The 16,054-nt window shown below is 31.9% G+C and overlaps 2 protein-coding genes across 2 annotated transcripts; one reads left to right on the top strand and one right to left on the bottom strand.

The window, feature by feature from the left end:
• The first annotated feature begins 9,442 nt into the window (after positions 1-9,442).
• Positions 9,443-10,791, top strand: LOC25501671 (dof zinc finger protein DOF3.4). The gene has a single exon (XM_013591000.3). The coding sequence runs from the start codon at positions 9,835-9,837 to the stop codon at positions 10,522-10,524; it is 690 nt and encodes a 229-aa protein (XP_013446454.1). The 5' UTR covers positions 9,443-9,834; the 3' UTR covers positions 10,525-10,791.
• A 959-nt stretch (positions 10,792-11,750) lies between these two features.
• Positions 11,751-14,040, bottom strand: LOC25501670 (GDSL esterase/lipase At2g23540). The gene is made up of 5 exons (XM_013590999.3): positions 13,709-14,040; positions 13,288-13,418; positions 12,933-13,181; positions 12,542-12,797; positions 11,751-12,110 (listed from the first exon to the last, which is right to left on the bottom strand). Exons 1-5 carry the CDS (start codon positions 13,977-13,979, stop codon positions 11,887-11,889), a joined length of 1,131 nt encoding a protein of 376 aa, XP_013446453.1. The 5' UTR covers positions 13,980-14,040; the 3' UTR covers positions 11,751-11,886.
• Between the last annotated feature and the right edge of the window lie 2,014 nt (positions 14,041-16,054).

Genomic DNA, 16,054 nt, shown 5'->3' with positions numbered 1-16,054 from the left:
TGACCCTTTTTCTTCTCGCTAAAACTTCCTTCATTTTCACCCCTCCAAAATCATCATCATCTCCGATGATTCTGACATTTTTGAAGTTTGTGTGTTCTGCTCTGATTAAAGGTAACACCTTTCCTGTTGTTTATCAAGTTTTTGTGTTTGTATTCACCTTGTTTTTGTCCGTTTTTTTGTGTTTTCGTTTTAAGTTTTGATCATGTTGTTTATTTTGTTTTTGTGATCGTTGATGCTTGCCTTGTTCTTTGTTTGTGTGTTGTTGCGTTTTTGAGACAGTTGTTTTGATTATTCGTTTTAGGGTTTTTGAAGTGAGGCTCAAGAAAGTCAGCCACAAGAATAATGTTGTGTCTGGGAATGCAGAAACTACAGGGAATGTTGTTGCAAATGCTGGATAGGTATGACTCTTAATTTTTAAGGATCATTTTGGCAATTAGTAATATTAATTGAAGGACTCATATGATTGATTATGTTATGATTTTAGGGACGAATTTGATTGAATTTGCAATTTCAGGTTTCTGCACCAAGGAGGTATGGCCTTAGAGGACCAATTCTTTCAGTTGATAGGCCTTGGCAAACACCAATGAGGGGTCCTGCACCAGCTCATCCAACTCCTGCTGGCATAATTAGGGTTCCATATCCAACCTATGGTCCATCCGGTTCGACTCAACCTACTAAATTCATGGAGTTTATACCAACTACCGGATTTCCAAAGAAGTGATGCTTCCTGAAGTTTAATAGATGTTTTGGATTTGTAATATTTAGGCTTATTTGAATTATGCTCCATAGTTGGGTTTCTTTTTGCTTAAATTGCCGTTTAAGACTTATGACTTGTTAATGCCCCATAGTTGGGTTGCTTTTGCCTATGTCATATCTCAGACTTATGACTTATGACTTATGACCTATGACTTATGCCTATGTAATATTTCAGTTTCAATTTGTGTGTTCTGCCTTTTTTAGTTTATTTTGTACACATATGTTTCAAGGATCAATTTGATATCTGATTAAACAATTCAGGGACTTATTTGATGGTTTTTTTATATAACGTAGGGATCTATTTGATAGATAGAGAAATAACTCAGGAACTAATTTGATGGCAGTATTATTATAGAAAGATTACATTTCTCAATCATCTTCAACCTCTTTTGATTAGTTGAACCAACCTTTGGCAGAGGGCAAGCATAGAATGGCCTTCATGAGTTTTTTGAAGTATTGGATTTTCTAACAACACAAATTGTAGGACACCAACATTCAAGCACTCTCACAACACCATTAAACTTGGAGCTTGAAGATGAAACTTGACTTTCATAACCGTTTTTTCCATATTCCCACCCCACATCATTTCAGATTCAATTTCAATAGTTTTGCTTCAAGAAATTTTGAGAATTCTGGCTTTCAAATTCACTACGAAAAAAATTAGGGTTTGAAATTTTTTGAATTGGGGCAGAACTGAACCACTTATTATTGGAGGAAATTTTCATGATTATAGAGTGTAGATTGCAGATTGTGTAATTAAGGTTCCAATTTTATACAATTGGAAAAAAAAAAGAGCTATTGGGGAAGAAAAGAGCCATTTGGGAAGAAAGCCAAAACATTTTTTGCAAATCAATCAATTTAGTCCTTCGAAATGTTTGTTATTATCGGCCAAATTAGTCTCTGCCTACGTGGCGTCTGACATGTGAAAGGTTAACGACCACGTCAGCCCCGTTAACGCTCCGTTCGAACATAAGGACTAACTTGATTGACATTTAACAAATTCAGGAATTAAATTGATATTTCGCATAATTGAAGGACGAAGTTGGCCGACCCGTGAAAATTCAGGGACGAAGTTGATGATTCACTCGTGGTTAAATATTTTTAAGGCTTAATTACATTTTTTTCCCCTATTTTTTTTCCTTCTAATTGTGCGATTTTACACCTCCTTTTTTTTTTTGAGCAATTTTGCACCTCATCTTTGTGTTCAATTGCACTTTTGCCCCCTATTTTTTTTTGCTAATTGTGCGATTTTGCACCCCCTCTTCTTTTTTTGAGCGATTCTGCACCCTATATTTAGTCCATTTTCCTCTCTTTTAGTGATGATTTTGAACAAAACACAATTGGCAAAAGATAGGGTGCAAAATCGCTCAAAAAAAAAGAGCGGATGCAAAATCACACAATTAGCAAAAGATATGGAAAAAAGTGCAATTAAGCCTATTTTTAATTTGGGGTTGTGACTATGTAAAATTTTCTCGAAGTATCATCAAACCTATATTTATTGTTTTTCAATTTCTTATTTTACCAAAGTTTTCACTTTCTCAAGTAACTCTCATGTTCTAAATCATATGTCTTTCTAGCAATTTCACATAAATTAAGAAATATTGTTAAATTTTGTATAAAAAATAGCAATTATGAGTTGTTTTACAGAAAAATTATCCATTAATGATATAGGAAACATAAATTAAAAGAATTGGAAAAAGATAAAGTAATAATAAAATATTAAGAGGCATAATAGGAAAACAAACATTGATCATTCATTCATAGTGAAAAGTGACATATATAATTTGAGACAAACAAATTTTGCTAGAATGATATATAATTTAAAACGAGAGTATCATTTTCAAGGAGGTGAACGGTTCAAGAGATTGGATGAGATGCGGAAAGGCACATTTAAAATAAAGTTTTTAATCTAGACCATCTATTTTAATTTAATGGTTGATAAGTAATCTAATCATTCTCGCATAAGATTGTCATTCTCAAATGAGACAACTAGGCAAGAAAAGCGGAGATGAGAGGGACAAAATTATAGAGAAAACAAAAACAAAAGTGGGGAAAGGCGGCAACGTCGGTCTCCTTGGTGGTGGAAGGTTAGAGTCGTCGGGAACTGGTGGTGTAAAGCGAGGGGAAAAATAGTCACAAGCAAGAAGGGAGAATAAGTAGCGCTAACGCGTTGAAGGAAAAAGTGAGAATTGACACACTCATTTTTATCTCACCCTTCATTTTTAATCTGATGGCTACCATTTATTTCTACAATTATCATATATAAATGTATTTTTACCATTATATATATAAAATCTTGAATCTAGTTTGTTTGTTTGTTTTTTTTTTTTTTTTGAAAACTCGGTATCCGATCCAAGGATCGACTAATCCGAGAGAACCAATTCCACCGTCCACTTGCGGGGGCTCCGTTCTAAACCAGAACAAAGCTTTATATGAATTTGCCCACCGAAATTAACACTAGAGGGAATCGAACCTCCCAAACCAACCCCAAATGGGATATCTTGAATCTAATTTCTTTTTCCATTGTTATACTGTAGTTTCCTTGATGTCCTGCAGTGTTACATACAAAATGCAACATGGTTATTTGTATCGATTTTCTTATTTACAACTTCAGTGTCAGAAAGTTGCACATAGTATAATCTTATTGATATTTTTTGGTGTTTTGCAGAACAATATTCCAGTTTATTGTCCAGGATTAACCGATGGCTCATTGGGTGACATGTTGTCCTTTCATTCCTTCCACAACACTGGCGGTCCTGACAACCCTGGTCTTAATGTGGACATAGTGCAAGGTTTTTACTCCATTCTTTTTACTCTTTACTGCATGGATGATTTTGAAACAATTGGAATAAAATAATTTGCAATGCAACAGATATAAGGGCCATTAATTAGTTATAAAAAGCAACCGATTAACTTATTAAATATTTAAAAATTAACGAAAAGGTTCCATTCAATTAATTGTCTTTATCCTTGTCAAAGTTCCGATACACCGATGGCAATTACATGTTCCGGCTCATGTCTGCATCTCTGTGGTAAAAAATTCTAATGTTTTGTTGTTGCTTTTTAAAACAATATTAATTATTTTTTTCCTTTATAACTATAATTAATACTATTTTCATCATTTTTAATTCAATATATTCCTTTTTATATTTATCATAGTGGAGATTGCACTAATACTTAATAAGTGCACTTAAAATTATTTTTCTTTTTCTTTCATTTATACATTTTTTTTAATACGTGTGAAATGAGCCTTTGACTCAGTTAATCCAGGACGGAGGGAGTAACATATTTCTTTCTTTTAATTAATGCATTTTTTAATATGCGTGTAAAAACCTTAAATGACATTCATTTTGAAATTAAGAGAATAGTGTTTTTTCATGATATTCTCAATTCTAACCCAAGATATAAGATCATTCACCATCGTTGTCATTGGTCTGACTCTCCATCAACTTGCAGTAATTAAATCAAGTTATTCGATAAATCAAGTACTCCCTCCGTTCCTAATTATAAGATCCTTTTGAGAATTTTTTTGTCCCTTTTTATAAGATCCCTTTGTTATTTTCAACTACATTAATTATTTCTTTACATACATGCCCCTATTTATTATACATCTTTTTCTTCAATCAACAATAAATAACATGTTGAAAACATAAACTAACCTTTTTCTCAAAGGATAAAATTGTAAAAACAATAGTGATTACAAACAACTTTAATACAAATATCCACTATCTTAATTCCCGTGATTTTGGCAAAAGGGTCTTATATATAGGGACGGATGGAGTAATTTTTACAATATTTAATTAATTATGAGAATAAGTTTTTTATTTTACTATAATGATATCATGTTTGTTATCATGCACGTATAAAAAATATGATAGATTAATGCTTATCATATCTTACTTTATTGATTATCATATCTTATAATGTTCAAAACTAATCCAACTACTAGAGTATAGTTAACTTTTTAAAAGTATAGTATAGTTACTAAAGTTGCTCAAAAAAAAAAAAATAGTTACTAAAGTTGAGATGTTTAACAAGACTCTTTGAATAACTATTTATATAATAATTTTTAGGTTGTTTAACATGTATCTTAGGAACGAGTTAGCATAACACTTTTATTTATTTTATAGATTCCTTTCTATGTGACCCTTTTATTTTTTCTATGATTCCTTTCCTCAAATTTTTTTCTCTATGATTCCTTTTTGTTTTGAGACTTCAACTTTGAAACTCCACAAACAAACACCTGCGTGCAGTAGGACTAGGAGTGATTCGCAATAAATTGGAAAAGGAAATTTCCTTTTCATCTTGAATGATGTTTAAAAATCAATCCCAGTAGCACTGATAAATATTCCACGCGAAGTTCCAATTCACATTGATCATGCAGAATGAATGAAGGAACGTTGGAATAATGTAAAGACACAGAACAAGCCAAAAAGAGAAAATAGGTTCCAACTCTGAAACGAAGCTTAACAAGTTTTTGGTTCCAAGTAAGTGATTGAAAGTGACCCATGATTATCGGAGATCAATTTTTGAGGGCGCATGCGTCCGACAACCACCGGTCTGTCTCTGACAAGTGTCTCAAAACCTGATACCCTACAGTACAAGAAACAAGACCGTAGGATCAGTATCAAACGGTGTACGTGTGAGGTTTAACCATACTTACGGTGTTTTGTAGTGACTACAGTGAAGCGTAAAATCCGGTGGAAGATAGAGAGAGAGAGTACGGAAGTTGAATCTGATGCGGACATGACGCGTCCTAAATCAGAGGGAGAGGGAGAGGTTATCCAATTATTGCCCCCCACGCTGCCCGACACATACTCATTATTCTGTCGCTTCTCCCACCTACCTATAGGTAATGCTAATATTTTAAAGGTCTGTTAACCCGGCCGGTGCCTCCGGAGTACTGATTAAGGAATCTACAAAAAAAAAAGGGTTAATTATGTTTTTAATCCCTATAAATATTCAGAATTTTATTTTTAGTCCCTACAAAATAAAATCACACTTTTTAGTCCCTATAAAATTTTCATCAACATTTTTAGTCCTTATAAAATTTTTCATAAGCATTTTTAATCCCTATAAAAATTTTTCATTAGCATTTTTAGTCCTTAAAATGCTTAAGGAAAATGTCACAGGGACTAAAATGTGTGATTTTATTTTATAGGGATTAAAAACAAAACTGTGAATATTTATAAGGACTAAAAACTTAATTAACCCAAAAAAAATTAAATTAAAAATAACATTTTTTTAAAAAAAGTTGATTACATAATTTTCAATAAAAAATTACTATATTTGCTTCCTTAACAGATATCCCGAAAATACTGATTAACATCTCCCATGTTTTAAACTTCATTTCTTTGTTGATGAAAAATTTAGGATTAAGAATGATGCCGCAGTCTAAGGTAAAACCAACCTTCCAACTTAAAAAACAAAATCACTTTATTCCATCACTATTACTTCCTCGATCCCATTTTAATTGAACTCTTGCTTCATTTCACACTTATTAAGAAAAAGTGTATAAATGAAAGAGAGAGAAAAATGGGTTTGAGTGTACTTATCAACTATTTGTGCATTCTTCTTTATCATAAATACAAAGTAGAATATATTAAATTGTGAGTGATGAAAGTAATATTAATTAGTGGTAAAATAGGAAAAAAAATAATTAATATTGTATTGAAAAGTTAAATGAGTCAATTTTTCTGGAACAATATATCTTTGCAAATGACTCAGTTATCAAAGGACGGAGGAAGTATAAACAAAAAACAATTTTTTTTTGTGGTGGCCGAAGTTTGAACCTCGGACCTTGCATATTTTATGCATTGTCCTCACCAACTGAGCTATGTTCACGAGGACACAAAAAACAAATTTTTAGATTTATAAAATGAGTGATGTATGCAACCATTAATATAGATCAGATACATCATTTAAATTTAAAGAATAGTTTTTTTTGTTTGTTTATAATAGTAATTGGAGGGAGTATAAAGTTAAGGCTTAATTACACTTTTGGTTCTGCCTTTTTAAAACAGAACAAAACGGTTTTTCAATTATCATTTTTGTTGCATTTTTCGTCCTACCCCCCATTTTATTCTCCAAAAACGCAGAGAAATAACAGTTTTAGACCTACTCCCTATGTTCAACCATGAAATAAATAAGGAATAAAGCATGTGGGTGCAAAGAATTCACTTTATTCAACACACTAACCAAAAAAACCCTAATTTCTAAGATATGTTTCAAATTAGGTTTTTTTGTTAGTGTGCTGAATAGAATAAATTCCTTGTGCCCACATGTTTTATTCCTTGTTGATTTCATGGTTGAGCATAGGGGTAGGTCTAAAACTGCCTAAAACTGTCATTTCTCTGCGTTTCTGGGGTATGAAAATAGGAGGTAGGACGAAAAATGCAGCAAAAATGATAATTGAAAGACCGTTTGTTCTGTTTTAAAAGGGCAAGACCAGTTTCGTGAGTAGGTCAAAACACGAGGACCAAAAGTGTAATTAAGCCTAAAGTTAATTATATTTAGCTCACTCGAATGACATTAAGATCTTTAGAAGAGTTTTGTCATCAATTTCGATTCTATCTAATTTGAAAAGTTAGATTTTACAATTATGTGCAAACGATAGTTGATTCACACGTAAAAATGTACGTTTTCGAAATATAAAGGTAGAAATTTTTTATTAAAAAATAAATTTTTATACTTTTAACTTATTTTTTTTGAGAGGTTTTAAATAATTTGAGTACATGACTTAAATTTATTTTTTTGCACAATTTGATCTATTAAAAAAATGAAGAACAATGCAAGATAAATTGCCAACTTCAGTTATACAATATTTGATTTGTAAAACTGTTTTAGGGATAGAACAAACTAGAAGAAGTGACATTACAAAAATTGAAAATCTTTGTTCCTCCTAAACACAACATAACTTTTTGTTCAAATGTACAAGTTGTCTAAAATACCAAAATAATATTTTATCCGGATAAAATCGTATAAGACCAACAATCATTAAATACAATAAAAGTTTATTTTGTGTTGTTATTCTTTGTGTTGTTTTGTGAAGTATTTACTATTTAACATCAAACACATAGTTTTTTTTTTTTTTTTTTTTTTATAATTTAAATCGTTCGCTTTTCATTCGAGTTATGATCATCTCCATTTTAGATCTTTTCCATTTCTACAATTTAAAAAGATTTAGACATAATAAAACATAAACGGAGAGATCCTTACTCTTTTCTTTCTCAATTTTTTCCTATGGTCTTGTAGCTAGTGACCAATTCGAAAACCAAATCAACCTTCTCTTGGTTGCATTGCATATGTAGCCCCCACTCAATCTATCCTTATTTTATTGGTATGTATAAATCCACTTAATTAATTATTCAAAGTTAGGTTTGGAATACTCTGATTTGGTACAGTGACTAATGTCTACTAACAATGACATTTCATATGATTTTCTTTTGTTTGTATTGGTAATGTATATTCTTTTACATGTGCATAATATGAGTTGAATTATGTTGGCCTAATTAGAGAAAAAAATAGAGCAAGGTGAAAAGACTAGAGTGTGACATTATCCATCCATAGTTGTTTAGAATAATGTTTAGGATAACAACAAAGATCGCAATTCGATGCATGGGAAATCCCATTACCAAACACCCTACGGTCTATAAGCTCCCTCTGTCAAAGCAGATAATTATGTGAAGAAAAGACGGGAATCGAATATATGCGTAAAATATTTAAAACCTTACCTGACTATGATCACTAGGAAGAAGAGCTAATTCTAATTCTAATTTAGTTCTTGCTAACCATTGTTCTGCCCTCAGTGCAATGATTAAGAGAGTCAAAAGTAACATATTTGCATTGGTTTCAACAATATTTTAACTTTTAAAAAGTTAAATTTATCATTTTTCAATACTATATTTTTATTTTTATCTCATTATCCAATGTCAAGGGCAATGGTTAATCTTCTCTTCTAATTTATATATTTTACTTGTCGGGTTAGTTATGTGTAATTATCTCAAAGGTAAATGGATGCATCTAAGCGGCTGTAAAAGCAGCCAAGCACTAGTCTATAATATCAACCAAGATTATAGCTTGACAGTTTTTTCCCCATAAACTCGATATCAAATTGAATGATCGATTATTATAGAAGATGGTAAATCCTAACGTTTATTTGCAGAGATTCAATTAAGAAAAATACGTGTTTTGGGCACTTGTTAAGTAATCAAATATAGTATTATTACATCGAAAATTATGTAGTCAATGTTTTAAAAGTTTAAAAAATGTTATTCTGAATTTAAATCTTTTTATTTGGCTCTTTTAACTAGTGTTTAGAACAATAGATAATATAATCCTTCAATTTTTTTTTTTCTTTTGAAGGAATGACCCTCTCAAAAAGGTTATGTTATCTATTGTTCTAAACACTATAATATCAAATGAGATCATACCTTATAATTTTTTTGGAAAAATTGATATAAGATCGAATAATCTAACAAATCAATCTCATCATCCACCAATAGAGATTCAATTGAAGTAAACAAAACCAAGCTTTGAAGTAGAATTTTTTGAACACAAAAATTATTGCCAAATGAGATATCCAAATTTGAAATGCAAAGAATAACACACTCTTATAGTACTTAAATAATGCATCCAAGTAATTTATTTCTAGTATGAGAAAAATAGAAAAAAACAAAAGAATGGAAAGAAAATTGATTGGAAGAGAGAATTGCAGGAGGCGCAGCCCTAATAGCCGACTGAAATGTCGTGCTTAACAGAACACAACACAACACAACACACTGTACTATGTAGCATGTACTAAAGCTGAACCCACTCTGTCTCATATAAGCCTCAGAATATGTCTCTCCTATCACCATACACAAATATTCTCTCTTTATTTTCTCTTGTTTCCCATAAAACCCACCCTTCTCTATCTATTACCCCACCCCACCACATTACTCATTACACTCCTTCTTATCCTTCTTTCTTATTCGGTTATTTCATAACATCTCATCTCTCATAAATAAACAAAAACCCTACATTACTTGCATTCTACACTTGTTTGTTTTTTCACCAACTTCTTCCAAATACTAAACAATGACATCTTCGGACTCCGGTGAAAGCCGCCGATCAACAAAACCTCAAATCCGCCCCGGTGCACCGGCACCGGAGCAAGAGAATCTTCCATGTCCACGTTGTGATTCAACCAACACTAAGTTTTGTTACTACAACAACTACAACTACTCTCAGCCACGTCATTTCTGCAAAGCTTGCCGCCGCTACTGGACTCACGGTGGAACCCTCCGTGACATCCCTGTCGGTGGTGGTACCAGAAAAAACGCCAAACGCTCTCGTACTAATCATGTTGCTGTCACTTCCTCATCCGCTGTGACTTCAGCGGCGCCGGAGCACCATCATTATCAGACAATCTCCGCCGTACAAGGAGGGTCTTTTCCATTTTCCGGCGGTGTTGACGGTGATGGTAAACAGAATATGAGTGTTTGCGGAAGCTTCACTTCTTTGTTGAACAACAACAACAACAACAACCAAAGCTCTGGGTTTCTTGCATTAGGTGGATTTGGGCTTGGGCTTGAAGAAATGGGATTTGGGATTGGAAGAACAGGTTGGGCTTTTCCAGGAATGATGGATGGTGTTCCTGTTGTGTCTTCTGGTGTTGTTGGAAACACGTGGCAGTTAGAAGGTGGTGAAGGTGGTTTTGTTGGTGCTGGTGATTGTTTCTCTTGGCCTGGACTTGCTATTTCAACACCAGTAAATGGTCTCAAATGAACTCATTTTTATTTCATTTTTATTTATTTTTTTTACTTTTTGGATCTTAATGTTTTGGTTTTCATGGAGGGTACTGTTATGTTAGTTCAAGTTTAGGTTTTGGTGTGTAATGGAATTTGGGTATAATTATTATCACCATAGATAGTAGTAGTAGTAGTAGTGGTACACCTATGACTCTTGGTTTTGTTTTGTTTATGTTTCTCTTGAAAATCCTCTTGTCATGTGTATGTTTACTGGATTAATTAATTAATGGTGTTTTATGACTAATCTGTTTCATTGATTCTATTTACCTGGACTTTAGTCTTTCAATTTAAACTTAAAAGTTATGTTATTGCTGTTTTCTCATGCTCTAAATGATTTGGATTTTTCTTGGCACTTTCCTTCATTGTCAAACAGGTAATGATAATGTGACCTTGTGGGATACTTCCTCATTACTACTGCAAGTTGTATGTATATGTTCCAACTTTGAGTAACTAACTTTCCTTTGTTAGACCAAAGTTTGTCTTTTGACCGGCCCTCCTAATCAAAGTTTGGTTGTAAAGCTTAACTCAACTAATAATATTGAAATTGTTAGATTTGATGTCTTCACTTGAGACCTTACGGTATGTGTGAGTTTCAACGGTCTTTACCACTTTGTCTACAAACAAAAGAAAAATCTTAAATGAGAGTTTTATAGTACTAAAATAGTGTTTTTATATAAATAATTAATTAATTTCCTTCAACTTGATGAATATCTTTGAGTTGTATAGTACTCCAATGTGGATGATGAATACATTTTACATGCGTTAGATGGATGTCATGGGACCAGCAGCAGGCAACAATGAATTAAATGCGACCTTAACTGGAACATTACATGCCTCCATAACTAGGGGAAGCTCATAATCGTTAACATGATTAAACCTTATATTATGGTGTCATTTAGGACTGAGCTGTGTAATGGCTCTGCTCTGCCTCTTATGCATTGTCCTTTGGTGTGCTGGTAATTTGGGCCATTTTGGTCCCTAATAAATTGTCTATCTGGTATGAAATAATGTCTTTGTAATTATTTTGTTGAACTACATATTGACATTGCACGTTTTTTAAATGATGATACACGTTGGATAAAAAACTCAACTTTTAGTTGAATTTCTTTAAGCAACAAAACAAACTGAGTTCAAGATTATTTTTTCTTTCTCAAAAACTATATATTTCACTCTATACTTAAAAGAAAAGGGAAAACTTGCATGTATAAATATATGTTAATTGAAGTAAATAAAATGATGTGGCCACAACATAAAGTGTTGTAGACAAATACAGCTTGGTATACAATACAATTAAGTAATCATAAAATAAAAAACAAACAAGAAATTGAAAACAGATTAATTAAAGATCCCTCAGTTGCCTAAGATTGACAGGAGATATGTATCTCTTGTCTCCATCAAGTAGTTGCTTGGCGATGATTATGTTGGCAGCTTCACTTGGATGGTATGGATCCCAAAACACATGCTTGTACCTATCATTGCATATACTTGATGTTGGTCCACATGGAATTATCCCTGCAAATTGCCCCCCATTTCCACAGCATGCTCTACTTGATGTTGTAAATCCTACATAATTTCAAATAAATTATAGTATCATGGTAAAACAAATGACGAAGTGTTTAGATTGATGATGAATTTGTCAGAATTACAGTTGAAGTTTCAACAAAATCACCGTGCCACTGTAATTTTGTCAAACTCACGATAACTCTACATATGCACTACTTGTGTGGATTCTATGCAATTTTGTTCTTTTGCCGCCCTCTTTAGTCAAATTTAATTTGTGCAATTAATCTAACGATTAAGAATATTATTTTCTTAAGCCATTGAGTCCAATATTGGACTTATCCAATGGCTTGGAGAATAATATTCTCAATTGTTTCATTAATCCAACTACACACATTTGATTGGATCGAGTAATAAATTTGACGAAGATTTGAGTCATAATTTAAATGAAGAGTATGGTTATAGATCATGCCAAAAAAAGAGTTAGTATTTACCATATTTATCATAATTTTTAATGAGTTCCATCACTAAATCATAGACATTTGCAAGGACAAACGTTGCTCCAGGGAGATTGTCATTTAGCTCAGCAAGCATATCCTTCAATCGACCATTGTATTGAATTGCAAGTTTGTTAGCTAAATCCACACATTCATCTTCATTCAATTGATTGATAGTCTTTTGGTAAGGTATACATCCTATTGGCCCAACGTTACCTATAACAAATTTTCTAGCATCCATTTTGTAAAGTCTCTGTCATTAAAACACACACATTAAAGTTACCGTTTGACCGAAAAATAAATAAAGTTTAGTTCCAACCAAAGTTCGAACCAAACTCTAATTTCAATTAGAGTTATATTTAGATTAAGAATGAAATAAGATGTGTACTGTGAGTTGGCCTCTGAAATGATTAATCATATCGTCTACAAAAGCATCTGGACTTTGAGAAATTCTGGCTCCGACGGAGAGAACCGGAAGAAGATAATTGTTGAGAAAATCATTGGCCCCAACAGTGATGGAGAAAATTGATTTCTTCATTATGAAATCTCTTGCTTTTGATTGACCTAGAAGTTTGTCAATTTGTTTTCTTGTTATGGTGAAGTAATCTATTTGAATATCCATTCCTATCCTATTCACCTGAAACATGTAATATAATCCAATACATGTCATGGAACAAATAAATTTTTCATTTTACATAATGAATGAGTAAGAAATAGTAACAGGGGGGGTTTGAAATACTAACAAATATTCTTCCAGTTGCATTCAGAATTCCTCCTCCTCCTGAAGCATAATTAACTCCATAGAGTATTGATTTCCCAGTTGCATTTGGTGCTAGAAATGGGACAGCATAATTTGGTTGTCCCAATTCCTCTCCTAAAAAGGTTTTAAAAAAACATACATATTTAGAAAAAAGAATATAAATGTTTTTAGCACATTATTTTTCACATCATTCCTACTTTTGTTGGGAAAATAAGACGACATACGAATGGTTTGATTGGTTGCATGACTACATAGTATCCGAGTTCACATAAAATCAACTAAAATTAACTACGGTCAGTCCAACCAAATCTCGACTGTTAAACGGTAACTTGATTTAACTATTGAGATTTGATTGTATAACTATTGAAAATCCGAATTAGTATAAACAAAGAAAACAAAATTACCTACTAAATCACCAATGGTTCTTCCATTGGTGTAACGGCCAGTAGGATTTCCACCAGAGGCTTTAAAATCAATTCCATTGGGAGGTATATTTGCCTTAGAAAGAGTTGAAAGATAGTTATTGTTTCCTGCATCCACCAAAGAGTCCCCAAAGATGAAAGAAGCTCCTAATCCATTTTTTTGAGCTAGTACAACATTTTCATAAAAGCTAACATTGAAAAGCAAAAATATAAGGACCAAAATGTTATAACACTTCAATGCCATAGCTTTCATTCTCTACAAGACTTCACCTAATGAAGCACTCAAGTAACATTTGCTAGAAGTTTATAAAGAGAAAACTTGTAATAATGTTTTTATTAAGTTAGATTTGGTTTGACTGGTTTTATAATAAAAAAATGTAATGAAAAGAGTGCACAAGTTGAATACAAATTTTCATAAGGTAGGTCATCAATATTGTTCAGATTTCTCAGCATGCTGTGCCTTTGGTCTATAAGCTATTGGAGACATTGCTTTTACAATAAGCTAGTTATGCAATTCAAAGTCACATGTGGCTTAGTTTAATTCATGGTAACCTACTCAACTATGCAAAATAAATAAATTTTTGGGAGATTTTGGTGCTTTTTATGGTCGTAATTAAATGCAGTGCCTATTTCCAATTCAATCATAATGTTATGGAGCATACATGTGTACAAAATTAGAAACAGTTCATCTGCTTTCAACAACCTGGGAAAGCTTCTATGTTTTCGGTACCCGTTTAGTCAAAATAGGTTTCAACTTACTTTTTTTTATCTTTTGTCAAAAATAAAAATAAAAACTTTTAGGATTCAACTTATTTTTTTAACAAAACATAAATTAAATATTAAATATTATTTTTTTACTTAAAAATTCATATTTCGTTAAAAAAAAATTCGAATTTGAGTCTTTTTCTTTTACGGTTAATTTGATTGCTTCTTATAATATTCTAAACATTCCTACAAAAAATCATTCAAAATTTCAAGTATCGTTCGTCCACCAAATTAAAAATGTTGAATGTTTACAACCCTAGACTACCTTCGACATTCTTCGTCCTCCACCACGGTGGGATTTGTCAATAAATTAAGGTTAATCTAGCCGTTGAAGCTTGACGACGAACCCAATTAATTAAATCATTTCTTACTTTATATTTCACATTGGTGAAAAAGCACTTCGCATAGCAACTTCATTATGAACAAGTTCATAAACATCAGGCTTAACAATGTTCCTTTTAGAAGCAACATTTGATTTTAAATAAACTAAAACCACAACATCGTTTGGTTTCACATCATTAAAATGATGTTCAACCATAACTATAAATATAACTAGTTCGGGTCCTAACTAACTCTTGAAGAAGAAAAAAAACAGTTATACATGTTCTTTGAGACACTTGTTTTTGAAAGAAAAAAAATTTGAACTTTGGTGTAGGTGATGAAAATGGAAGATAAAGTGTATGATGGATTGTGTAGTATAACTTGCTGTCAGTTATACAACAAAAAGAAGAACAATTTGTTACTCCCGACTTGAGATGAGTTAGAATTCGATATTTTGAGCATTTTGAGGGGCCTATGAGCAAATCAAAGGGCCTGCTGAGCAATCTTTAGAAAATGGAGTCGATTAAGATCATGGCCCATATCAAAATAAAGGTTCTGAAGGACCAAGCAAAACAGTCAATAAAAATATCTGATTCTTATTAAATCAATTATATATTGAGAATTAAGTATTAAAAATGATAATGGTTGATTGTAAAATTTTGATAAATTTGAGGTTATTTTTTTTTTTATTAAAGGTAGAAACTGGATAAATTAGATCTTAAACATAATTTTATTTAATAATACCATATAGTTTGAGACAAATGATTCGGTATCCTATTGACAAATATTTTATTTTGAATTGTTTAACGGATGTCAAATTCAATGGTAAAAGTTTCATTCATGATTCAAAACTCATCTAAGAGGATAAGTCAATTATAAAATGACCATTACTCCATTAACGACACTGTTAGTAATAAACTTCTCTTTTCCCACTTAAAAACTATTGCAGTTTGAATACAAATCTAGAATTATATGATTTGTTAAGTATACCTATATTTTATTGTTAACTTAATAAATTTTATGATTCACTATGACTTTGCATAGTGATATTTATCCTCTAACATGTTTTTTGGTTTTTCATATAAAAGAAATGGGTTACTCTTGTTTATTCTTGGGTGGCACTTTTTCAAAATAGCAGTTTCTATTTTAAATAATATTAAAATTAAGGTATTACATCAAAATAGCAGTTTCTATCGATATAATGTATTGAGATTATGTTGCTTGAGTATACTGAGATTTGGA

This window comes from Medicago truncatula, chromosome 8 (genome assembly GCF_003473485.1).
Source record: "Medicago truncatula cultivar Jemalong A17 chromosome 8, MtrunA17r5.0-ANR, whole genome shotgun sequence".
Taxonomy (NCBI): domain Eukaryota; kingdom Viridiplantae; phylum Streptophyta; class Magnoliopsida; order Fabales; family Fabaceae; genus Medicago; species Medicago truncatula.
This window is presented reverse-complemented; position numbering and strand designations above follow the sequence as displayed.

Bases quoted from the DNA above. Each gene is read 5' to 3' on its own strand.
- LOC25501671 (XM_013591000.3), top strand. From the start codon at position 9,835: ATGACATCTTCGGACTCCGGTGAAAGCCGCCGATCAACAAAACCTCAA.
- LOC25501670 (XM_013590999.3), bottom strand. From the start codon at position 13,979: ATGAAAGCTATGGCATTGAAGTGTTATAACATTTTGGTCCTTATATTT. The intron at 12,798-12,932 runs GTACACATCTTA...TTTTAATGACAG, and splicing joins ATTTCAGAGGCCAACTCACA to AGACTTTACAAAATGGATGC. The intron at 12,111-12,541 runs GTAAATACTAAC...GAAATTATGTAG, and splicing joins TAAAAATTATGATAAATATG to GATTTACAACATCAAGTAGA.